This window comes from Sciurus vulgaris, assembly GCF_902686455.1.
Source record: "Sciurus vulgaris genome assembly, chromosome: 13".
NCBI lineage: Eukaryota > Metazoa > Chordata > Mammalia > Rodentia > Sciuridae > Sciurus > Sciurus vulgaris.
The window spans coordinates 14675527-14701945 of record NC_136474.1 but is presented as its reverse complement, the minus strand read 5'-3'; the positions used below and the strand labels follow the sequence as shown (position 1 = coordinate 14701945).

At 40.6% G+C, this 26419-nt stretch overlaps 1 protein-coding gene across 1 annotated transcript; it reads right to left on the bottom strand.

Annotated features, from left to right (window-relative positions):
- Nucleotides 1-3773: 3773 nt before the first annotated feature.
- On the bottom strand, nt 3774-26374 carry PSMG2 (proteasome assembly chaperone 2). The gene is made up of 7 exons (XM_079108920.1): nt 26189-26374; nt 23547-23718; nt 14375-14433; nt 10860-10978; nt 9770-9943; nt 4755-4875; nt 3774-4069 (listed from the first exon to the last, which is right to left on the bottom strand). The coding sequence occupies exons 1-7, from the start codon at nt 26243-26245 to the stop codon at nt 3971-3973; spliced, it is 801 nt and encodes a 266-aa protein (XP_078965046.1). The 5' UTR covers nt 26246-26374; the 3' UTR covers nt 3774-3970.
- Between the last annotated feature and the right edge of the window lie 45 nt (nt 26375-26419).

The following is a 26419-nucleotide window of genomic DNA, read 5'->3' as shown; positions in this document are numbered from 1 at the left end:
CTGTAAGTTTTAGGGTATCCTAGTTTTTTTCATGTCTCAAGGTATTTCCTAATTTTCCTTGTGATTTCTTCTTTGACCTATTGGTTGTTCAAGAGTTCGTTGTTTAATTCCCACATATTTGTGGATTTCTTCAGTTTTCCTACTGGTATTGATTTCGGTTTCTTTCCATTGGGACTGGAAAAGACACTTCTAATCTTAAATTCTGTGGGGCTGAGTTAGTGGCCTACTGTGTGATCTATGTTGTTAGGAAATGTTCTGTCTGTACTTGGGAAGAATGTGCTGCTGGGCTCCTGGATGTGTCCTTTGTCAGGGCCAGGTGGTCTCTGGTGTATTTAAGTCCTCTGATTCTAGTGGACCTTTCTATTACTGAGTATGGGTGTTGATACTCTCCTCCCATTATTATTTATCCCTTCAGTTCTTAGTGTATTTGGGTACTTTAATGTTTGTTCACATATATTTATAATTGTTGTATCTTCTTGGTAAACTGCCCTTTTCGGATGAGATCCTTCATTATTTGTTGTTGTTTTGGTACCAGGGATCGAACCAGGGCACTTAACCAGAGTCACATCCCTAATCCTTTTTATATTTTATTTAGAAACAGGGTCTTGCTGAGTTGCTTAGGGCCATGCTACATTGCTGAGACTGGCTCTGAACTTGAGATCCTTCTGTCTCAGCCTCTGGAGCCTCTGGAGTTACAAGTATGTGACAAGGGGCCCTGCTGTTTTTGACTTTGTTGTGTTATCTGCCCTGCCCTGCCTGGCTACCATTGCCGTGGGCTTACCTCTTTACGTCCTTCCACTTTTGCATTGTCTTCGTGAGTGAGTCTCTTATGGAGGTGTATGTGGTGCCTGCTGAAGAAGGGGATCTAATCCATTTACACTGAAAGTAATCACTGATAGGGAAGGGCTTACTATTGTCATTTTATTCCTGTCTTGTAGCTATTTCTGTCACTTTTCCTATTGCTATGTCCTCTTTTTTGTATGGACACAATTTGATTCCTTTTTCATTTTCTTTTTTGTATTTTCTATCAGTGTTGTGTGATTATCATGTTTACTAAGACACCTTATTCCAATTAAGAAGCTATTCTAAGCTGATAGCAACTTAACATATATAAACACAAACTTCTTTACAATACTGTGTTCATATATTTTAACACTTGAGTTATGTCATGCCTTTGCTTTCAAATTCTCCACCAGAATTAACAGTGCTTAACGCGGCACCAGCTAGTGCTGAAGGATCTGCCTTTACCCGTGAACTTTACGATTCTGCACGCTGCCTTCTGCTCAACCTGCAGGACTCCTCTTGGCATTTCCTGTGAGGAAATGTTCACAGTGATGAACTCCCCCTGCTTTTATTTATTGGGAGTCTTTGTCTTTCAAATTTAAAGGACAGTTTTGCTGAAGAGCATTCACAGAGGCAGCTGTTCTCCTTTCAGCACTTGGAATATAACACCCGTCTCGTTCTGCTGTCAGACTTCTGTTGAAAACTCTGAAAATATTAACGGCAGCTCCCTTGTTTCTGATGAGTCTTTTCTTTGCTGTTTCCAAGAGATTCTCTTGACTCTTCTTTCTTCCTTGGATTTAGGAAGGCTGGGTGGTTCTTTCTTTAGATCTGCTCTTTTCCTTTCCTCCTCCTCTCTAGAATGACAGTCGGTCCACTTGATGGTATCACTTAATTCCTTTAGGTTTTTTCTTTTTGTTCCTCTCAATAATTTCAAATGGGCTGATTGCAAGCTTGCTGATTCTTTCTTCTACCAACTCTGCAACTGAGCCTCTATAGTGGATTTTTCAATTCAGCTATTAAATTCTTCAGTTTCAAATTTTGCTTGCTTCTTTTGTTTGTTCGTGCTCAAATTAATGGTAAAGTTAAATTGCCTTTTTAACAGTATCAAGAAGTGGGTCCTTTAAGCTGGGTGCAGTGATGCCATCTGTAGTGCCAGTGACTCTGGATGCCACGTGTCCGTATCTTCATGCGCCTTGTGGTTTTTGCAGTTTGTTGAGTTTGACACAACGGCCATCTCTCTGTTTAAACACACTGGCTTTGTGCTGGAGGGAACACCACCAGGAAGCCTGGATTGATTCTGGGTGCCTGTCAATGTTTTCACAAGGAATCAATTTCTCCGGCTTAGTCGTGTCATTTCCTGGTGCAAGTGGTTTGGTGGCTCCTTTTTCAGATTGTCATCTCTTGCTTCCTCAGCTGTCAGTCTGCAGGACTACAGGTTCACGGGTGTTGCAGCAGCAAGTTGTCAGCTCTGTCCTGAGGCTTAGGCATCCAAGTGCGGCAGCTGTCCGTGAATGCCCCAAATAAAACTGAGACAGACACCAGTCCCTCTAGAGCACCCTGAAAAAACCAGAATGCTGGACTCTTGCACTCCCCCCAGCTGGGTGAGAAGCTACAATGGGAGATGTCTCCTCACTGTGCCCAGCCACAGGTGCCTCCGAACTGCAAGGCCTGGTGCCACAGCAAGCTACCCCACTGGTCCTTGTGATCAGGGGCTCCAGGCACCCAAACTACACCACGTTCATCAGTGAATCAAGTCAGGTGAGTCAGAAACCCGTCCCCGGGGCAGTCCTCTGGAAAGCTGGAATCGATATGGTCCACACCTCTCTACCTTGGTCTTCCTGGAAGCTATAAGCCAGGTGTTTTTCCAGCCATGCTGAGCTGTCAGCCTGGGCCAAGGCAGTCACAGGAAGTGAAATGAACCTTCTTACCTATTCCAATGCAGCTGTTCTTGGTTTTGCACTCATTTTCGGGTACTGCAACTGAACTGGTTTCTAGTATTTCACCCAATATATCTAGTGAGAGCTAGAATTTGAAACCTGACATCCTGTCCTTGTTCCCCCAAATTTTAAATGGATTCATTTTATAAAACAGAGATAATTATATCTTCCTCAAGGATGGTTGTAGGGACTGAATCATAAAATTGGCAGACAATACTTAGCAGTAACAATCACTCAATAAAAAGAAGTAGCACTAAGTTTTCCTCCCATTAACAATTCCGGTCTCTTCCAGTTATGTATTCTCAAATTGGCATCTCTGTGGCATATAAAGGGCTGGTTCTTCCTATTCTGTCACTCTGTCACACCCAAAATTTTAGCCAAAAAAAGAAACAGGCCATGGAATCCAGGATGATTTACATGTCATCAAAAGTGCTGTGGAGTAGAATGTACTCTTTGATACTCCAAGTCCTTGTTTACACAGGAGGGAGTCTGAGGTACAGAAATGACACAGCTGTGAAGGACTGGTGTCTGTCTCAACCTCAGCTGGGGCATTCATGAAAAGCTGCCACACCTGGATGAGGTACTCACTGCAGCAGCACCCATGAGCCTGCAACCCTGCGACCAGACACCAGAGGGAGCAAGAGATGGTCTCCTGAAAAAGAAACCACCAAACCACTCACCAGGAATCACAGATGCGTAAGCTCCTGTGTAAATACAATTTTTATTTCTTTTATAGTAAAATATATTTGAGATGGAGAGATTATCCTGGGTTACTGGGATAGGTCCTATAGAATCATAAGACTTTTGATGTGAAAGAGGGAGAAAGATTTGCGATGCTAAGTTCCTGGTTTTGAATTTGGTGGAGGGAGCCATGAACCAAAGACTCTGGCGCCCTCCCAAAGGTGGGAATGGGCTCTCCCCGAGCCTCTAGTTTCTAGAATCGTAGGTAAAAATAAACGTGTCATTTTATGTCACCAGGTTAGTGAATTTAGGACAACAGGAAGAGTGAACGGATACAGTCTGTATAAGAAAATACTTTTCAGACAGAATTACTCAGGAAATAAAATTTTACTGTATGAAATTTACATTTGTTACATATGACGAAAAGTACAGCCAAAGATCTTTTGCTCTGCTCATTCTTTTCCTAATGCATTCTTGCAAAGTCACATTTTTATATAGATTATTCAACAGTTGTTATAACAGTTGTGCTGGCAATAAGTGTATAAATAAGGTATAAAACGAAAAACAGATCAAAACAGTGCAGGGGGAAGACCACTGCCAAAGAGTAACCTCCAAGAACTTGGGATTTTCCACGGCAAGGCAGGTGTTGTAGGGTCATCGCTCTGTAACTGAAGAACAAGATACTTTAATCTTTTACTTTTACTGTCAAATCACCCTTCCAGTTCCTCTTTTACATGGTTTTCACTGTTAGGAAAAATAAAGCAATAATTTTCTACACCCCGCCCCCCCCCCAAATATAAATTCCTTCAAGTTCCAAATCATAGAGATATGTCAGGAAGGCTGCAGACAGTCTACTACATAGAATCAAATTCACAAAGAACAGGGGGTAAACAACAAAGTGATTGGTATCAGGTTTCTTCTTAGCAAAAAGCATGAATTCAAAAGTAACCTCTGCCCCTTCCAAGGGCTGTCATGCTCCTATTTCAGGATAGAGAAGGTTCTTCACTCCACGTGCAATGGCTACAGGAAGCACTGCTTGTGGGCAACACCTTCTGCTTCCCTAAAACGGTCCTGAATTCCACAGAAGACCTTTCTAGAAGTATCTGTCTGATGTAATGAATATGACAAGAATAATGGGTTCAACAGAGAACCTGGGCTTTCCTTTCTGGAAAACGAAGCAACTGTAAATAGACTGGTTAACTATCTTATTTTCAAAAGTTCAGCTTAAACTTAATTTCATATAGATATGTCTATATTTAATGTAAATTCTCACTTATCTACTCACATATATAAAATGCAAGTTAAAGAATACAAAGCAGACAAACCAGAGGCTGCTGGTGTAGTAACACTTACACAAGGTTTGATGATCTGAAGCCATTCATTAAGATACTCGACAAGACCTAATGCATCTGGGATATTGTCCCCCTCGGAAACAAATTTCAGCAGAATAGCCATTTGGATTTCTTTAGAGCAGCTACAAGAAATAAAAAAGAATAATTCAGTGTTCTTCCACTCATAGAAGATTCTCTCTACCGTGTTAGCTTTAGAGTTAAGATAACCTGCCAGGTTTTAGGCAAGGAAAAGACACCATATGATAAAATCACTGTCTCCCAGGGCCCCACATATACTTCTGTAGGTGTGGGGCAGGAATAGGAGCCCTGGATTACCCACCGGGGGATGTACGAGTTTGCGCCTTACCCCACAGCTGCAAGAACATCTGTCCTTGCACGGTTCAACTGCACTTGGCTATAGCATATGAACTGCTCTGAACTACTCCCCAGACCTACTTGGGAAGACAGTGACCTTCAGAAGGACCATAGCAAAGTGACCGAAAGAAACAACACCTTTGTTATTAGTTATCTAAGCCAGGGAAGGAAATCTGGAGAAAATGGAATGGCTAGAGGGAGGAATACTCCCACCACTTCTCAGAGATGGCACCTACCTGCAGCTTGTTAGGTGCTAGGCGCTGTCTGCAAAGTTTGTGACTCGGTACTTCCTTGAGGAAGCTGGAATCATCTCTATTTTCTAAGTGAATCAGTTTGAAATAGTGGGAACCAGGACAGATTGCCAGGATTCAATTTTTGCTCTCCACTGATCATTTGACCCATTTGACATGGGTCAAATTACTTCATGTCCCTCATCCCTAAAAGGAGGACAATGCCAGAACCTACCTCACAGGCTACTGTGAGGCTTAAAGGAGGTAATGGAGGCAATAGGCTTAAAGGTGAAAAACTGGCAATACTATGCAAGCATCAGTTGCTGTGATGAGGCAACAGGTTTGAAGAGAGGGAACGCAGTTAGCCTGCTCCAAGTTTCCCATCCAGTCCAGTGGCAGAGGTGGGACCTGAGGCTAGGTCTTCCTAACTCCCAAACAGCCTCCCTACTATCACGGGCAGCTGCCTCCAGGCAGCGGTGAGGCAACACACTGATGCGAAGTTTCCTGTTTGCCAACAAAAGCAAAAAAGTCCTAAAACTAAGAAGTGCGAGAAAGATGTAATGTTGGAAGTTGAGAGTGCATGACTGACAGCTACAGCAAGAGTGGGGCGCGAGCAGGGTTCTAGGACAGAGGAGAATGCCGTCCCCAAGGCTGCATGGAACCAGGACAGTTAGCACAGCACTCTGTCCTCGGGAAGCAGAGAGCGGTCGTCGTCAGCATTGCTCACACCACTCCACTCTGCAGTTCTGCTTCAATCTTCATATGGAAGTACCATGAGTTCTGATGCTCAGAAAATTCTAGTTCCCAAGTGCTTCTGCAGTGGCCTCAGCGAAGGCTCCTTACAGGAGGCTAGCCTCCCTGATGTGCTTTATTTTAAAGGTTCTAGCCTGTGCAGTGCTTCAGCTATGGAGAGCAGTGTAACAGCTTTAATACTACCACATGTTCCTGCTGACAAAGGACGATGGAAGAGGGTTATTTTTGTTACTCTCTAGGACATTAAAATCTAGCACAAGATATATCCAATTTTTAAAGTACAAGTGTACTTCTATTCTGATTAAATGTGATCTCTGATCAGCTACACCATTACCACTATATGTTATCGAATAACCAGTATTTTTCAGAGATAGGAATAAATATTTGTTCTGATAAGGGAAAGCAAAATATGCATATTATAAATACACTGGAAAATATTTGTGATAAGCACTGAGGGAGAAAAAGGACTCAAAATAGTATGTCATATGATCTCAAGCATTTTTTTTCAATTTCAAAAATTCTTTTACCACAATAAATGCTTAATTGTACTGAACAAGGTTTGGTAATGAATGAATAAAAGATTTGCTAAAAGAAACTTAAAACTGTGAAAATTCTTTGAGTAGGATGAACTCTAATCAGTGTAATAAATGTCAGAAGTATATTATCTCACAGATACATATACTTGGTTCAACTATAAAGAAGTTTTTAAGAAAACAGGATAAAAAAATAATGGAGTGTGACTTCTGCGTGACAAGACTATCGGGGATATTGCTGCTACCTTTGGGGCAAACTTACAACTATTCATGGAGTTTCACCTGCATGTGGCTAACAATTCAGAGACGCAAGGAGATCCAGAGCTCTTCTAGGGAGCGACCCCTCCTCTCTGGTCCTCTGCAAGGATTTCCAGTCCTCTGCACCCCCATTCCTTCAACTCAGTAGGATGCAGTGCTCTGCTGGGGCACCCCCTGCTGGGCTGCAGTACAGGAAGTGCTGCCAGCAAAAAGCTTTCTCTCAGATCAGACCCAAGCGCAGGCTGTGGTCCAATGTCTGAGAAACAGTTGTTTCGTTTATTCTGCCAAATTTCTTGTTTTTACTGCCAGAGAGCAAGTCTGCTATAGGGTATTCTGTCATGGTCAGAGGCAGATGTCAGGCAGACTGACTAGTGAAGACTCAAGTGCCAGAGAGAAGAGGTGACACTACTATTGACTCTTGGAAACTAGGCAGGCTTCTGCCAGGAGGACAAGAAGAGACAGTGACAGAGGAAACAAAGAATCAAGAGACTATAAGGCACACAGAAAACCAAGGGTGGGATGGCAGAAGTCCTTCCTCATCAGTGATCACTCTCGATGTAATGGCTGAAACACGATCCAAAGGCAGAATGGATAAGTAAAAGGACATGATCCAACCACAGGCTGCCTGGAAGACCCACTTTAGATCTGAGGACTCACACGGGTGAAAGTGAAAAGATGGAAGAAGACACTCCGTGCGTACAGAAGCCAAAGAAGAAGGGTGGTTATATTAACATCAGACAAAACAGACTGTTAAGTCAAAAACTGTGCAAGAGACAAAGGACAGTCTACACTAATGAAGTGTCAGTTCTTCAAGAAGACACAACAAAGATAAACATATTAAGTGCAAAATAACAGTGTCTCAATACGTATGAGGCAAACAGTGACAGAAACGGAGGAGAAATAACTCTATAACAGCAAACATCGGCTAGAAGAGTCAGCCAGAAGATCAGTGAGGAAAGGGAAGACTTGGACAGTGTTATGAACCGGTCCTGAGGAACGTGTGCCAAGCACTCCCGACAAAATGGCAATGCTCTTTTTTTCTCAGATACACATGGAACATTCTCCAGGATAGATCATATGTCACACCACAGAACGAGCACTGATGATTAAAAACATCAAGATACAAAGCTTTATTCTATACCAACAAATGAAGCTATGAATCAATAACAAAATTCAAAACATGTAGAAAGTAAGCAACACTCCTGAACAATGGAACAAAGAAACCACAGGGAAGCTAGAAAATACTAATGAAGGAAAATTAAAACACAAAACACCAAAACTGCCGGACGAGGTGCCACACGCCTGTAATCCCAGGGGCTAGGGAGGCTGAGACAGGAGGATTGCAAGCTAGCCTCAGCAATGGTGAGGCGCTAAGCAACTCAGTGAGACCCTGTCTCTAAATAAAATACAAAATAGGCTGGGGACTTGGCTCAGAGGTAAAATGCCCCCGAGTTCAGTCCCCAGTACCAAAAAACAAAAAACACAAAAAACCCCATCAAAACTTATGGCATGCAGCAAAAACAGTGTAAAAAGGGGAATTTGGAAATATAAATGCATACATTGAAAAAAGAGAACCAGGTTAGGGCCATGGTGCACCTTTGAGATTCCAGGTGCTCAGGATCTGAGGTTGTGATCCTGAGGAGGATCACAGGTTGGAGGCCAGCTGGATAATTCAGCAAGACCCTGTCCTGATATAAAGATAAAACGGCTGGCGATGCAGCTCAGTGGTAGACCTTTTTTTTTTTTGGCCCTGGGTTTGATCTGTAGTACTGTCTAGGAAAAAAGAAAATAATTTTGCAAATAATAATCTGTTTATACCTTGGGGAAGAAGGAGGGAGAAAGAAACAGAAGCAAACTCAAAGAGAGGGGGAGAGAGAGGGAGGGGGGAGGGAGGGAGGGAGGGAGGGAGGGAGGGAGAGAGAGAGAGAGAGAGAGAGACACAGAAGCAGATGTAAAGCTGGCACAAGGAAGAAAATAATAAAAGATTACAAATGCAGCTAAGTGAAAGAATAGAAAACAGAAAAATCAGCGAAGTCAAAGTTGGTTCTTTGTAAAGATCAACAAAACTGACAAATCTTTAGCGAGACTAAAAAGAAAAAAGACAAATTAGTAAATTCAGAAATGAAAAAGTGGGGACATACTAGGGATTTTACAGAAATAAGATGGAGAGTTATTTTATGTGTGCAGATTTTCTATTTAGGAAACAAAATTCTGGAAGTGGGTAGGGGTGACAGAGGCATGCAATGAGATTACACTTAATGCCATTTAACTGTGCACTTAAAAGATGAAAATGGTAAGTTTATATTATGTGTATTTTACCACCATTTAAAAAAAGTGTTCGGAGAAACTGCATGGAATGATCAGAATTCCTAAAAAGTTACACACTAATACAGCATTAAATATGGCTTTTCAGGAACCATGTCTTCTATAACCAAATTTAAATTCTTCCCCTACAAGCAAGATCTCTATTCATAGCACCTAAATTTTTTTTTTTTTTTCGGTACCGTGGATTGAACTCAGGGGCACTCAACCACTGAGCCACATCTCCAGTCCTATTTTGCATCTTATCAGTGACAAGGTCTCACTGAGTTGCTTAGCGGCTCACTTTTGCTGAGGCTAGCTTTGAACTCCAGATCCTCCCTTCTCAGCCTCCCTGTGGTCATATAGCACCTATTTTATTAATACATTCTTAAATTCTAATAAAAAAATCCAATACACTCCTAATTACCTTAAAATTTTTTTATTTCTATTTTTTTGAGACAGGGTCTCAACTTCTGGACGAGTATTCCTCCTGCTTCGGCCTCCTGAGAGCTAGGACTACAGGTATGAATCACCATGTCAAGCAATTTTAATTTGTTGTAAATAAAAGGAGGAACAGACACACTCACCTTTCATCATAGAGTGTTTTTGTGATCCCTCCTCCTGGAACACGGACACAAAACTCAGAATCATCCATTTGAGGGATGCATGGACTTTTTTCCATTTCTTGCCAGTTAAGGCTCTCTATTTTATTTTGAATCCTTTTGTGCACAGAAGGTGTAAGCAGGTACCGGAAGGGAGTACTAGAAACAATCACATAATTACCTTTTCAAAAACTCACCAACATGAACACTATGGCAAATAACAGTTTTTAACCAATATCTTCTTGGTCTCCATATTCTGTTGCATAAGGCAAGTAACAAGTTTCAGCAGATGAAAGGTAACTCAGGCAAAACATATCTGGCTTGACATTTACATACAGGAGGGAGTGAGAGAGACAGGAAAACTTGAACCAGTGAAAGCCTTTGTGAAAATAAGCCCATTTTCTATAGCTACACTCCCTTCTGCTATGGGGTCTGAAATGTCTATTGTGAGGATCCTAGAAATGAGGTCCCTTTGAAAGGTTAGCTATGGGCTTACTGATATTTTTTACCCAGGTTTTACAGGTATATAAATGATAAAGGTTATGATCTAAATGAATCAAAAGTCAAATCTTGGAGAATATAAAAATATTTTATATAATATTTTATCAACTATGTGACAATGACAAAATATCATTTATATTCTATTTCTGGGATACTTTGTCTTATATTTAAGAATTCACTCTGACAGGCTAGGTGACTAGACTTACAGAAGACTGGACTTCTGTGAATACAAATGGTTGCACTTTGGAAATAAATAGAAATATCAATTTAATTTTCAAAAGTCAGCAATCAATACAACCTGGGTGTAGCCTGCCCAGCAGGCACAAGGCCCTCGGTTTGATCTGCAAAATTACCAAAAAGGTCATCAATCAATAAATCTCAGGTCCCTTCTCTCTCTCATGCTCCTTAATAAATACCAAGAGCAAGGTTCTAAAGCTTGCTCTCCATCAAAGTCCTGGCAACCTCACAGGACTGGAGGACCTACTAATTACACTCTCCTTATCTCTCACCTTTCTTTCACCTTCCTCTTTCTAAAATGGCCACAGTATACACCATAATGACGGCAAGAACACACCTGCGCAGTTGGAGATCATTGCGCTGGTAGGAATGACTGCTTGAAAGGACGATGACTTTAGCACAGCCACTGCTTTGCACCCAGGAGAGCAGCTTTTCACAGAATGACTTGGATTTATACTTCGTACACCATTGAGAGAACAGACAGACAACGTGAAAGTGAGACCTTAGGGTAAAAGAATGGTGTCTAGTTATCCACGTTATGTGACAATGGTAAATAATTTAGATACTAAAATGGTTAGTATTGTCAGATACACTTACTGTTTTTAAATTGAAAATGGAAGATAAAGGGCAAAAAACTAATATACCTTGACAATTATAAAATAATTTTAACTAATTGTGAGAAATCTGTATTTCTAAGGAAAATGTCTCATTTCTCTGCTTAAGAAATCTATTGTTACATAATGATCTCCACATGGTCATCATGAGGTATTCTTGCCAGAAAGCCACTGCCTGGAATCTGATCACATGGTAGCCACCAGGTGACTGTAGAACACTGAACATTTCTCACCTCACGTCCTCACACAAGTCAACATGGGTAGAACAGGAGGAGGAAGGGGGCCAGTTGTACACCAAGGAGCACCAACTAAATGATGTAATGGAGATATGCAACATGTGAACCTTGACTGGATCCAGAACTGGAGGATATCTTGAGTAGGAGTGGGGGAACCTGAGGCCACACTGGATGACACTTCTGAAGGAAGCATGCAATGCTTATTCTCTCGAGTATGGTAATGATGATGGGGTGGTGATAGCGAATGTCTGTGTTCTTGAACATGCTTTGTTTTTCCAGTGCTGGAGAACCCAGGGCCTCATGCACACTAGGCAAGCACCTACCACTGGGCAACAACACAACCCCTGTCCTAGTTCTTGAACACTGTGTGCTGGAGTATTTCAGGGCAAAATACCATATTGTTAGCCTATTTTTGGATTGCTTGGCAGAAAATTGTATATGCATGTGTGTGTTCACATGCACAGAAAGAGAGATCAAGTAGGTGTAGCAATAAGAGGGTAACAGTGGGTGAATCTGGAATATGGATTATAAAATTTTAGGGGAAGACACTGTACAAGAAGGGGAAGGATTCTCTGTATGCACAGGGGAAGCGGTGTTATGGTAGGAAACAGAGTGGCTATGGTGGGCAGACTAAGCCAATTTTCAGGAAAAAGGCTAAAACTACAAAGAAGATTGTGCTGAGGCTTGAGTGTGCTGAGCCTAACTGCAGATCTAAGAGAATGCTGGCTATTAAGAGAAGCAAGTGTTTTGAACTGGGAGGAGATAAGAAGAGAAAGGGTCAAGTGATCCAGTTCATTGTTTGTTATGAAGATAATAAAATGTTGAGGTTATCTTAAAAAAAAAAAATTCTTAAATTTAAAATGTGGTGGCTAACTTTTTGAAGGAAGAGAGCAGCAAAATACAGCGTGTAAGAGAGGCAGGCTCTGAAGTCAGGCTGCCTGGGTGGGAACACAGGTTCCTTTCCAGACTCTGCATCTCAGGCAAAGGGTTTAACCTTTCTGGGCTTCAGTTTCCTCCTGGCAAAAACAGGACTGTTGTGAGGAGTAAGGGAAGAATGAAGTGCTCAGAATAGCAACAGTGCCAAGAATGGATGCTCCGCAACTGTTCTCTATTTTTAAATCATTATTTCCACCTACTAAAAATTCATTTAGAAGTATCTGAATGGTCCACCTTAATTTTTAAACTGACACTGATTAGGAAGACAATCAAAAAGCCATGGGCCACAATGTGACAATGTCAGTAACTCTCCACATGGTACTGTTATGTGAAAAAGTGATCCTGATACTAAAATCATCATAGCGGCACTATCCACTAGAGCCTGAACCAGAAAAGCCGAGTGCACGTTGACAGTGCAGTGGCCCACCATGGTCCACTCATACAGCAGGACAGGACGTGGTGGTCGGAGGGCCTGCTGCACGGACTGGCGTGGATGGGCCTCACAGGTGGACACTGAGAGCGGGAAGCCAATGTGCTGGAGCTACGCCCACGTAAGGACGACTAGGACACATGGTAGCAGCCCTTGGGATATGGACAATATTCTGTCTTGATCATGAGGCTAGTTTCAGAGTTTTTACTCCTGAAATTTCATCAAGTTGTACATTTATGATTTGTACACTTTTCTCCATGTATGTTATACCTCGATAAAAAGTTAAAACAAGTACTATGAAGTTAACCTTGTTAATAACATCCTATATTTCTGACCTCCTGACCACACATATTTTAAGTCATTTCAAATAACTCACTCAATAAATATTACCTATTGACAGTTTCCCTGTGTGAAAAGCTGTCCTAGGTGCTGGGAATATCAGAGTGAATGCCATAATGTCAATTCTCTCAGGAAGCTCACTTCTTATTAGTAAGGAAGGTAATAAACATTGTCATGCCAGGAAGCGAAGATTTCCGAAGAAAATGAACACAGAAAAAAGAGACAGAGAAGGTTGTCAGGGACAGCCTTTCTGATGAGACAACATTTAAGCAAATGCAAAAGGAAGTGAGCCACTTGGGTCTGCTTGGAAAAGCATTCCAGGCAGAGAATCAGCAGCAAGGTTCTGAAATGGGCGTGAAGGGAAAGTGTCTGAAGAACAATGCAGGCAGCCAGGGAAGCTGGGGTCCAGAGCACGCGGAACTCTGTGAGAATTGGCAATGCTCTTCAAGGCGGTCACTCACCATGTGTGGGTTATGGAGAACTTGAAATGTGGTTGCTGACCCAGGAACCCAATGTCTAACTTCATTCACCTTAAATCCATGAGTTAACATTAAAACAGCTACATGGTGGGGATGCTGGGAGTAGAGCTTAGTGGCAGAGCCCTTTCCTAGCACACAGGAGGCTGGGTTCAATCCCCAGCACTGCCGATAAATAATGAATGAATGAATGAAGAGTGACATGGTGCTAGTGGCTAGCAGATCAGAGCCTTGCAGGCCCTGGTAAAGGGTTATGGATTTGCTGTGAGACGGGAAGCCCCCAGAGGGTTCTGAAGAGAGTACCGACCTGATGTGACTTGGTTTAAATGATCATTAATGTTGCTGTTTGAAGAGTTCATTGCAGGAAGTGGGCAAGAGTGAAATCAGGGGCTTGAGAGAGCACGAGCGATTTTGGCCGAGTGGCAGCATGAGCCGTGGCAGTGGAGGAGCAAACTGGATGCAGAGCACACTTTGATACACAGGTAATTTGACAGACACCTACTTTATATGTAGATGCCACTGGTTGATGTAATACAAATGGAATAAGCCCATAATGTTCACATACTGAAATTTTTTCACAAACATAATCTGAACTGAGAATATCTCAGACCTGAGTTATAAGTCCCAATTCCTTTCCATGTAACCATGAAATGATGGTAACACACTATGAGATTCCTTCTTCATAGAATCAGACCTTTTTTAACTATATGCACAGTATAATAGAAACCATTTTTTAATCTGAATTCTTAATGATACTGACTTGGTTTTTTCTTATTACATTTTAATTTAATAAACTTAAGAAGTGAATATAACATACCAACCTTGATAAAAATGGATCTTAACTGAAGAGCCACAAGCTTCCTTGCAGGCAATGAATATACTATAAGGATAAGAAGAAACTGAAATCATACAACAGTTAAAATGAAGGAACTCTGCAAGATGAAATTATTAATAATAAAAAATAATATTTGAATAATATATACATGCTTTTGCATCTATTTTCAATAATTAAAATATAGAACATAAGTGCTATGTTAATTTATTAAAATAAAACATTTTAGAAGTAACTCGAAATATGTGCCAGCGGGCTCTGTTCTGTGGAATACAGTCATTTCTGAAAAGCTAATGGTAGCGTTTGTGTACTCCTGTAGTCTAGATTATGGCAGAGGCTGAGCTGGACAGCTTGAACCCTTGCGTTTGGGGCCAGTCCAGGTAACAGAGTGAGCCATGCGTGTCTCTTAAACCAGAGAAGTACTTCCCCAGAAATTTCTGGTATTATGACAAAAATCATCTTTAAGAAAGCTCAACTTTTTTTGTCTGATATTCTTTCCTCTTCTCTCTTGGAATAGTAATATTCACTGGGATTAACAGAAGAAATAGGTAAATTTGTGTTCTTTAGGAGTTTTTAAAACACCTCAAGATAACAAACATTCCTGTGAATCAGTGTGCTTATTTTTTCTGTGGAAAGGATTCACAGCTCTCACCAGATTCTACAAGAAGCCAGCTCTGGAGATGTTAAAGGCTCCCCTGCCCAACTTTACCTCTGTGAATGAGAAGTTCTTGTATGAACCAAAGGCAGAACAGAGTCATTAGAAACAGAGAACTAAGCCCCTGTGGCAAGGAGTTTTTGTTTTTAGTATCAGGGAATGAACCCGGGGTGCTTAACCATTGAGCCACATTCCCAGCTCATTCTGATATTTAATTTTAGAGACAAGGACTCACCAAGTTGTTCCGGGCCTTGCTAAACTGCTGAGGCTGGCTTTGAACTTGCAATCCTCCTGCCTAAGCCTCCTGAGTCTTTGGGACCACAGATGTGTGTCACCACACCTGGCTTAGGAGTAAGTTTTTAATTAGAATAAATGGATTATAAATAACCTAGATTGGGCAAATTCTTTGGTGGGTCAAGTCTCTCCTGTTACAAGTTTCTGGGGGATTGTTATCTTGTGGTTGGTATGACTAGGGGTTATGCCACACTCAGCAAGTCTACTAAACACAACTATACTCAGGCCAAAGGGAGTAGAGAAGGAAGTTTAGGAATTAAGGAAAGGGGTATAAATTTAGGGAAAAAGGACTGAGGCACAGGCCACTCAGGCCTCTAATCTGTGACATACTCCTGTAGTCCTGTGGTAGGGATTTTCACAGTACAGAAAAAGATAAAAGGGTACCATCTGCATCAGTGTGAGCCTATCACAGCTCAGCTGCAACACTGTCATTATTCTGTAGTGCAATAGTAAAATTCCTTATCAGAAATGTGTACTACCTCACATGGGAAACAAAGAACTTGTTTGTAAAAGAAAACTAACAGCAGACCAACTGCAGACCACCAGTAACCCCAGACTGACTGATTGCAACTCACCTCCAGACCAACAACATCCACCTCCAGGCCCACTGCCCGACCAACCACACCCCACATCCAGGACCTCCAGCCGACCACGCCCACACCCCAAGCTGCAGCTCCCCATTTGACAACATATTTGGAAACCAGAGTGGCCATCTTGGATAATACTGGAAGCTGTATCTCTCATCTTTAGGTGCGGCAAATTTCATCCTGAGACACCTGCTGGAGACTTGAAGCTCATTGTCAGAAAAGGTTTGGCAACCTGTAGGGTCACTATAAGCCTATGGGGGGAAACTGCAATACCCCAGATCAGCACTGCTAGAGGGGAAGATGCATGAACAACATGAAAAAACAAGGGAAGAAAATGATCCAAACAAATATAGATTCTATACTAGTAGAATTCAATCACAGTAAGGTAGAAGAAATGTCAGAAAAAGACTTCAGATTATACATGATTAAAATGATTCATGAAGCAAAGGATGAGATAAGAGAGCAAATGCAGACAATGAATGATCATACCAATAAGCAGTTGAAAGAGCAACTGCAGGAAGCAAAAGATCATTTCAACAAAGAGACAGAGATTCTCAAAAGAAACCAAATGGAAATCCTTGAAATGAAGGAAACAATAAACCACATAAAAAACTCAATGGAAAGCATCACCAACAGACTAGACCACTTAGAAGACAGAACCTCAGACAATGAAGACAAAATATTTAATCTTGAAAATAAAGTTGTCCAAACAGAGAAGATGGTAAGAAATCATGAACACAATCTCCAAGAACTATGGGACATCATGAAAAGACCAAATTTAAGAATTATCGGGATTGAGGAAGGCACAGAGATAAAAACCAAAGGAATGAACAATCTATTTGATGAAATAATACCAGAAAATTTCCTAAACCTGAAGAATGAAATGGAAAATCAAATACAAGAGGCTTACAGAACACCAAATGCACAAAATCACAACAGACCCACACCAAGGGATATTATAATGAAAATGCCCAACATACAAAATAAAGATAGGATTTTGAAGGTATGAAAGAAAAGCATCAGATTACATACAGGGGGAAACCAATACGGATATCAGCAAATTTCTCAGCCCAGACTCTCAAAGCTAGAACAACCTGGAACAACATATTTCAAGCTCTGAAAGAACAACCAAGAATCCTATACCCAGCAAAACTAACCTTCAGATTTGAAGACAAAATAAAATCCTTCCATGATAAACAAAAATTAAAAGAATTTACAAATAGAAAGCCTGCACTACAGAATGTTCTCAACAAAATATTCCATGAGGAGGAAATGAAAAACAACAATGTAGGTCAGCAAAGGGAGGAACTACCTTAGAGAAAAACCCACTCAAAGGAGAAACCAAGTCAAGTTAAAAACCAAAAATAAGCCCCAAACTGGAAATACAAATTATGTCTCAATAATAACCCTGAATGTTTATGGCCTAAACTCATCAATCAAAAGACACAGACTGGCAGAATGGATTAAAAAGAAAGACCCAACAATATGCTGACTTCAAGAGACTCAACTCTTAGAAAAAGACATCCACAGACTAAAGGTAAAAGGATGGGGAAAAGCATACCATGCACATGGGCTCAGTAAAAAAGTGGGTGTTTCCATCCATTTCAGATAAAGTGGACTTCAAGCCAAAGTTAGTCAGAAGGGACAAAGAAGGACATTTCATACTGCTTAAAGGAACCATAAATCAGGAAGACATAACGATCATAAATATTTATGCCCCAAACAATGGTGCATCCATGTACATCAAACAAATCCTTCTCAATTCCAGGAATCAAATAGACCACAACACAATTATTCTGGGTGACTATAACACACCACTATCACCCCAGATAGATTTTCCAAACAAAAGCCAACCAAAGAAACCACAGAACTCAATAACACAATCAATAACCTAGACTAATAGACATATATAGAATATTCCATCCATCAACGAGCAGATTCACTTTTGTCTCAGCAGCACATGGAACCTTCTCATAAACAGACCATATGTTATGCCACAAAGTGCCCTTAGTAAATGCAAAGAAATAGAGATACTGCCTTGTGTTCTATCAGATCACAATGTAATGAAATTAGGAATCAATGACAAAATAAAAAACAGAAATTACTCCAACACCTGGAGACAGAATAATATGCTATTAAATGAAGCATGGATAACAGAAAACATGAGGGAGGAGATAAAAAATTTTTAGAGGTCAATGAGAATGACGATACAACATATCAAAATCTCTGGGACACTATGAAAGCAGTACTAAGAGGAAAATTCATTGCATGGAGCGCATTCAAGGAAAGAATAAAGAGTCAACAACTAAAAGACCTAACATTACAGCTCAAAGCCCTAGAAAAAGAAGAACAGAACAACACCAAAAGTAGAAAGTGGCTGGGGTTGTGGCTCAGTGGTAGAGCACTTGCCTAGTATGTATGAGGCACTGGGTTTGTTCTCAGCACTGCATGTAAATAATTGAGTAAAATAAAAGTCTATCTAAAAAAATATTTTATAAAAGTAGAAGACAGGAAATAATTAAAATCAGGGTTGAAATCAATGAAATTGAAACAAAAGAAACAATTCAAAAAATTGACAAAACAAAAAGTTGGTTCTTTGAGAAAGTAAACAAAATAGACAAACCTTAGCCACACTAACAGAGGAGAGAGAAAACTCAAATTACTAAAATTCGTGATGAAAAAGGAAGTATCACGACAGACACCAGTGAAATATATAACATAATGAGAAGCTACTTTGAAAATCTGTATTCCAACAAAATAGAAAATACTGAAGACATTGACAAATATCTAGAGACGTATGTTCCTCCCAAACTGAACCAGGAGGACATACGCAATTTAAACAGATCAGTATCAAGCAATGAAACAGAAGAAGCCATCAAAAGCCTACCAACAAAGAAAAGTACAGGACCAGATGGATTCTCAGCCAAGTTCTACAAGACCTTCAAAGAAGAACTCATTCCAATATTTCTCAAAGTATTCCAGGAAATAGAAAGGGAGGAAACCCTACCAAACTCATTCTATGAAGCCAATATCACCCTTATACCCAAACCAGGCAAAGACACATCAAGGAAAGAAAATTTTAGACCAATATCCTTGATGAATATAGATGCAAAGATCCTTAACAAAATATTGGCAAACTGCATCCAAAAACATATTAAGAAGATAGTGCACCATGATCAAGTGGGGTTCATCCTGGGAATGCAAGGATGGCTCAACATCCGTAAATCAATAAATGTAATCCATCATGTCAATAGACTTCAGGGTAAGAATCATATGGTTATTTCAACTGATGCAGAAAAAGCATTCGACAGAATACAACACCCCTTCATGCTCAAAACACTAGAAAAAATAGGGATAGTAGGAACATACCTGAACATTGTAAAGGTTATTTATGCTAAGCCCATGGCCAACATCACTCTTAATGGATAAGAATAAAAGCATTCCCTTTAAAAACAGGAACAAGACAGGGATGCCCTCTTTCACCACTTCTATTCGACATCGTACTTGAAATACTAGCCAGAGCAATTAGACTAAAGAAATTAAAGGGATACGAAGAGGAAAAGAGGAACTCAAGCTGTCACTATTTGCTGATGACATGACTCTCTATTTAGAGGATACAAAAAACTCCACCAGAAAACTTCTAGACCTCATAAATGAATTCAGCAAAATAGCAGGATATAAAATTAACACACATAAATCTAAAGCATTTTTATACATAAGTGATGAAACATCTGAAAGGGAAATGAGGAAAACAAATCCATTTGCAACAGCCTCAAAAAAAATAAAATACTTGGGAATGAATCTAACCAAAGAGGTGAAAGATCTCTACAATGAAAACTACAAAACATTGAAGAAAGTAATTGAAGAAGACCTTAGAAAGATGAAAAGATCTCCCATGTTCTTGGATAGGCAGAAATAATATTATCAAAATGGCCATACTTCAAAGGTACTATACAGATTTAACACAATTCCAATTAAAATCCCTATTACAGTTCTCATAAAAACAGAAAAAGCAATCATGAAATTCATCTGGAGGAACAAAAGACCCAGAAAAGCCAAAGCAATCCTGGGCAGAAGAGTGATGCAAGAGGTATCACTATACCAGACCTTAAACTCTGCTAGAGAGTGATAGTAGTAAAAACGGCATGGTATTGGCACCAAAATCGACAGGTAGATCAATGGTACAGGATAGAAGACACGGAGACATACCTACATAAGTATAGTAACCTCATACTCGCCAAATGTGCCAAAAACTTACAAAGGAGGAAAGATAGCCTGTTCAACAAATGGTGCTGGGAAAACTGGAAATCCATATGCAGTAAAATGAAATGAAATCCCTGTCTCTCACCCTAGACAAAACTCAATTCAAAATGGATCAAGGATCTAGGAAGTAGGCCCGAGACTCTTCACCAAACAAAAGAAAAAGTAGGCCCGACTCTCCATCACATTGGTTTAGGACCAGACTTCCTTAACAAGACCCCCATAGCACAAGAAATAAAAGCAAGAATCAAGAAATGGGATAGATTCAAACTAAAAAGTTTTTGTCAGCACAGGAAACAAACAATAATGTGAAAACAGAGTATACAGAGTGGGAGAAAATCTTTTCCACACACACTTCAGACAGAGCAGTCATCTCCAAAGTTATAAAGAACTTATAAAACTTTACACCCAAAATGCAAAGAACCCAATCAATAATTGGGCCAAGGAAATTGGCAGACACTTCACTGAAGATATTTAGGTTATCAACAAATATATGAAAAAGTGCTCATCATCCCTAGTAATTAGAGAAATGCAAATTAAAACCACTCTAACTCCAATTAGAATGGCTATTATCAAGAACACAAGCAATAATAAGTGTTGGCATGGATGTGGGGAAAAAGGCACACTCACACATTGTTGGTGGAGTTGCAAATTGGTACAGTCACTCTGGAAAGCAGTATGGAGATTCCTCAGAAAGCTTGGAATGGACCCACAATTTGACCCAGCTATCCCACTCGTCAGTTTATACCCAAAGGACTTAAAATCAGCATACTACAGTGACACAGTCACATCAACGTTTATAGCACCCAATTCACAATAACTAGATTGTGGAAGCAACCTAGATGCTCTTCAACTGACAAATGGATAAAGAAACTGTCGTCTATATACACGATGGAATATTACTCATTCATAAAGAAGAATAAAATTATGGCATTTGCAGGTAAATGGATGAAGCTGGAAAATATCATGCTTACTGAAATAGGCCAAGCCCAAAAAAACCAAAGACCAAATGTTTTCTCTGATAAGTGGATGACGATATATAATGTGTGTGTGGGGGGTTTGAGGGGGGAGAAAAAAATGAAGGAACCTTGGATGGTATAGAGGAAAATGGGGCAGGAGGGGGTGGGAGATGGAAAGATAGTAGAATGAAACAGACAGTATTACCCTATGTATATGTATGATTACATGAATGGTGTGAATTTACATTATGTACAACCCTAGAGATGAAAAGTTATATCCCATTTGTGTACAGTGAATCAAAATGCAGTCTGTAAAAATAAAAAAGATTAAAAAAAAAAAAAAAAAAAAAAAAAGGAAACTAACCAAAATTTATAAGGCTATGTGCCCCTAAGCTAGGGGTAGGGGCTCAGCCTGTGGATGATAATCTGCTGAGCCAGTGCTGGCACTAATAAACACTGTTTCCTGCTGATGGCCTTGCTGTCCCGTGTCTTTGTCTGAACAACAGTCCAATTCAACAGATCTAGGTATAAAAAGCATGTATCTATTAAAAGCACAAGATATACCATCTTCAATAACAGCAAGTTTCATATTGTCCATGAGTATATCACACAATTATTTTTTGTTGTTAGGATCCTGTTTTCTGGTTCCTTCTTCCCCCCATGACAATGACAGTATGAAAACAACATCAACTTTTATGTGTTACCTTGTAGGAAATCAAGACAACAGACCTAACTCCAGGTTCAGAAAAGAGGGGCCAGAGAAGCCAAAAGATAGCACAAGGAAATAATCACACAAATGCAGAAGCCAAGACATTCTATACAACAATGGACCCAGATTTCTTCAATAAGTTGGTTTTGTGAAGAAGAGAAAAGCACTACTCTAGAATAAAAGTGATTCCAAGGTCACAGCCATCAGTATGGGTCCTGATTTGGAGAGATTTATGTGACATTGTGAGGCAAACTGGGTCAATCTGAATACAGATTAAGCATGGGAAGATATTAAAATATTAATTTTGTTAACATAGTGCTAATGTCATTTTAGTTACATGATAGGCCAATGAAGAATTATGGTCTTACGGTATAAGAAAAACTCACGTATCAGTGGCACTGAACAACTCAGAGTCTTATATATATTGTATTATTATGGATTCTAAAAATTTGAGGGGATGACTATGAGTCTTAGATGAAGTAGCATATATTAAATACAGGACTCGGCCTACTGGAATTTCTTTTCCTCTATCTACAGTATTAGTGATGGTAACATATGCCAGTAAGAACAGAAAATAAAACAGGATAAAAGGAAAAAGATCTATGTTGAAAAAAGTGGAAATCTGAAAGGATATCCAGATTACAAGGACAATATGTGTTCATAATCTTCATGAGTTGCCATTACACTCAGTTTTTCTTTTCTTCTTCTTCTAAGAAATCATGTGAAAGGAAGTCTTGTCATGCGAACCAGGCTTCTTGTCAAGAAGTCTTACAGGGGCTGGGATGGTGGCTCAATGATAGAATGCTTGCCTAGCATGTATGAGGCACTGGGTTCAATTCTCAGTACCACATACAAATAAATAAATAAAAGTTCATCACAACTAATAAAAATATCTTTAAACAAACAAAAAACAAAAAAAAGGTCTTACAGACAGGCCAGACTCCCAGCCACACTCCTGATACTCCTGCCTCAGCATCATGAGTAGCTGGGATTATAGGTATGTGCTGCTGTGCCCAGCTTAGTCCTTTCTCATTTAAAAGAAGTGTATCATGTGGAAGAAATAAACATGCTAGCCACACCTTCAGCACTTACACTAAGCAAGAACTCTGCCTGGTGGTGGAACTAAAATGCTAAAACATAACCTCACTGTTCATACTAAGGATGAAGTCTTATTACTGTGGTCCACTTTATGCTTTGAAAATAGCCCTTGCTGCTCTGCCACTGCAACTTATTTTTAAAATACACAGGACATATTTCTTTCTCTTCCTCTTTTCCTGCTCCTCCCTAATCTCTCCTGCCCCTAATCTCAGGGGAAACAGGATTACCTTTCTTCCCTAGTTTAGGCAGATTTATCTGTCCTTGAGTACACACCCACCATAGGAACAAAGTAATCCAGACTTCGGGAATGGTACCACAAGATTTCAGAAATGACTATTTCCCAAATTAACAGGCAAATTACAATTCCAACAGAGAACATGTAGAATGTAGTCTCTGTACCTCTTTAAGAGTCCCCTCTTCCTGCTGATGGAAAACTTCTTTTTCCTTTTTCTCCAAACTGTGTACTCATTATTAGATTGGCACTGGAGACAGGATTGAGCTTTTGGTAACAGAAAAGAACGTGCCAAAGACATGCCTTCAGCATTTATACTAATAAAGAATTCTGTCTTATGGTGGAACTAAGAATGCCAAAGACATACCTTCAGCGTTTGTACTGAGCTCTGTTGAATTGTCTTCTGCAGTTGCATATGGATTGTTTCCAACCATTGGCACCAGGCAATCGGTATAGAAGTAGCCAATTTTACGCATGTTCAATGTAGAAATGATCAGATCTATTGCAAGCTGGCCAACGTTTCCAACAGATACTGCTGGCTGAAAAAAGACATGTTCAATGAGTCACCAAAATTAGGAGTACTTCAGTTTAGACAGAAGATAATAACTGATTGTTCTGAATGCTTATGTTCAGGTGCATAGCTAGACACTGACTCTTTCATGCAGTAAAACTAAGTTTCTGCTCTTGTGGAACTTCCATTCCAGTGAAAGAGTAGTTAACCTGTAATAAATAAAAATAAATAGCAAAATACAGTGCTAGTACTATGAAGAAAAACACAGTGAATGAATGGGAGCATATGTGTATGTAGTTGGCTGCAATTTTAAATGGGGTGATCCAGGACTTCAGGTGAGAAATCACTATAAGATCTTAAAGCCGTAATGGAGTCTGAGAGAAACCTGGAAAAACAATACTCCAGGAAGCAGGAAATCAAGTACAAAGTCTATAAAGGATCTGTGAAAAAAGTCTCTGAGAGCTGGCACAGAGGCCCACACCTGTTATCCTCATGGCTCAGGAAGCTGAGGCAGGAGGATCACGAGTTCCAAGGCCAGCCTCAGCAAAAATGAGCTGCTAAGCAATTCAGTGAGACCCTGTTTCTAAATAAAATACAAAATAGGGTTGGGAGTGTGGCTCAGTAGTTGAGTGTCCCTCGGCTCAATCTCCAGAACCCCCCCCAAAAAAAAAAAAAAGAAAAAAGAAAAAAAAAAAAAAGTCTCTTGGACTTCTTTCCATTTGTTTTATTAGTCTCCTTTCCATCCACTCCCTGAGGTCGGCATGACCTTTCACATTAAACACACACACCCTTCCATAACTTCAAACAGCCTAACTGTGAAATTTACCTACATCACCCATTAATTTTTTAGGCTCCAGAGTCTACTGGACATATCTACATAACTCCCACTCCACTCGTACAAAACCAATTTTTGCCCAAACTTGTTCTCATATTTGTATTTTACAAAAGAACGTTATTCTCTTGACTACCTAAACCAGGAAATGTCTTCCTTTTCCTTTATTAACTTATATATGACAATGTTTTATCGATTTATCTTCAAAATACCCCTTTAATGAGCTCCTCCTCTGCATTCTTCCAGCAATCACCTTTTTTTTAGCCTTCAATGTTCTTACCTACGCTTTCTCCCATTTCTCACAGCTACCATCTACCGAACTTCAGGTTACCTATGATGTATAATTCCCTTCTCAAAGATTTTGCTACTTTGGTTGGACTCATCTGTGCCATCCTTGTCCTCACTATTAGACTGTTCCCGTCAGCATGTAAACATGTTATCTTTCTTTCTAAAAAAATCTTCCCTTGGCTCCACATACTCCTCTCCCACCTAATTTCTCTTGCTCTTCATTGCCCAAATTAGCCAACAGCTGTCTACTAAACATAAGGAACTTTACCTCTGAATGAAGAAATGTGTGGACACACAGACACACACAATCTCTACAGCTTCTCAGATTTACTCAACTCACAGCAGTATGCTTCCCTTTTCACCACCCATCCCATCAGTAACTGTTTGCCCAGGTGATCCCCACTAACTTACATGTTGGTATCAAATTCTTAACATGTTTGATGTTTTATTAATAAAAGAATGTTAGTGTCACTCCCAGTATTACACCACTCCAAACAGTGCATTCTTCAGTGGTACGTTCGGTGTTCACAGGGATCCCAGCTTATTCTCTCTCAAATCTTTCATTCCAAACCTTTTTGCACCCGTCAGGTCCTCATTGCTTATGTACCTCTGGTTCAAGCATCCAACTTTCAGAAAAGCCCCCTCTCCCATCTTTCGGACACTACCTTCTCGGCAGCAGCTTTTCTTAACAAGCTCCTGTGTCCCTCTCCCTGTCAATTATCTAAGGCCTTTCTGCATCATTTTCAAACTTCTAGTATTACTGGTAAGGATTTCCAACTACATTGTAAACTCTCTGAGAAAAGCATCTGTTCTTCTAATACTGGCACAAAATAGAACGTTCACATAAACAGACGGAATGCGGGCAATTGAAAGAGCAACAGAACTTCGTGTTAGCTACTAACAATTACTCTTATTACCTAACAGTAGTTCTAGTGACGATGTGTTAGCTGCGGACTTACTCTAAAAAATATATATATATTTTTTAGTTGTAGATGGACACAATACCTTTATTTTGTTTACTTATGTGGTGCTGAGGGTGCAACCAGTGCCTCCCGCATGCGAAGCAAGCGCTCTGCCACTAAGGCACAGTCCCAGCCCTAAAACAATGTCAAAGGACGGAACTCAGGGATGCGCTGCACGATGTGCACGCCACGTGTCTGCAGGATACAAACCTGCTACGTTTCACCGGCAACAAAGACAACCGGTAAACGTTTATTTATAGCGCCGTCAAAGGCGGGATCCAGGCCGCCGCCCAGCGACAGCCTCCGGCTCCTTCTCAGGCTGAACAGCTGAAATAAAGACGCGCGCCTTCCCCTCCCGAGGCCCCGCGGGCACCCCCGGGCGGGGTCGCCCTGGGGCGGCCGCAGCCCACACTCACCATCAGGAGCGTGAAGCCCGTCAGGTCCGGCACCCAGTCCCCGCAGGGAACAAACATGATCGCGGCGGGGCGGGAGGGAGGGGCCGCGCGCGGGCTGGGACCGGACCAGGGCCTCGGCAGGCGCAGACGCGAGCGGGCGCCGCCGCCTCGCCAATCCCCGGAGCGCCGCGCGACGCGGCCGGGGTCCTTCGAGTCCCCCGGCGCCGGGTCCTGAGAAGCTGTTCAGCCTCC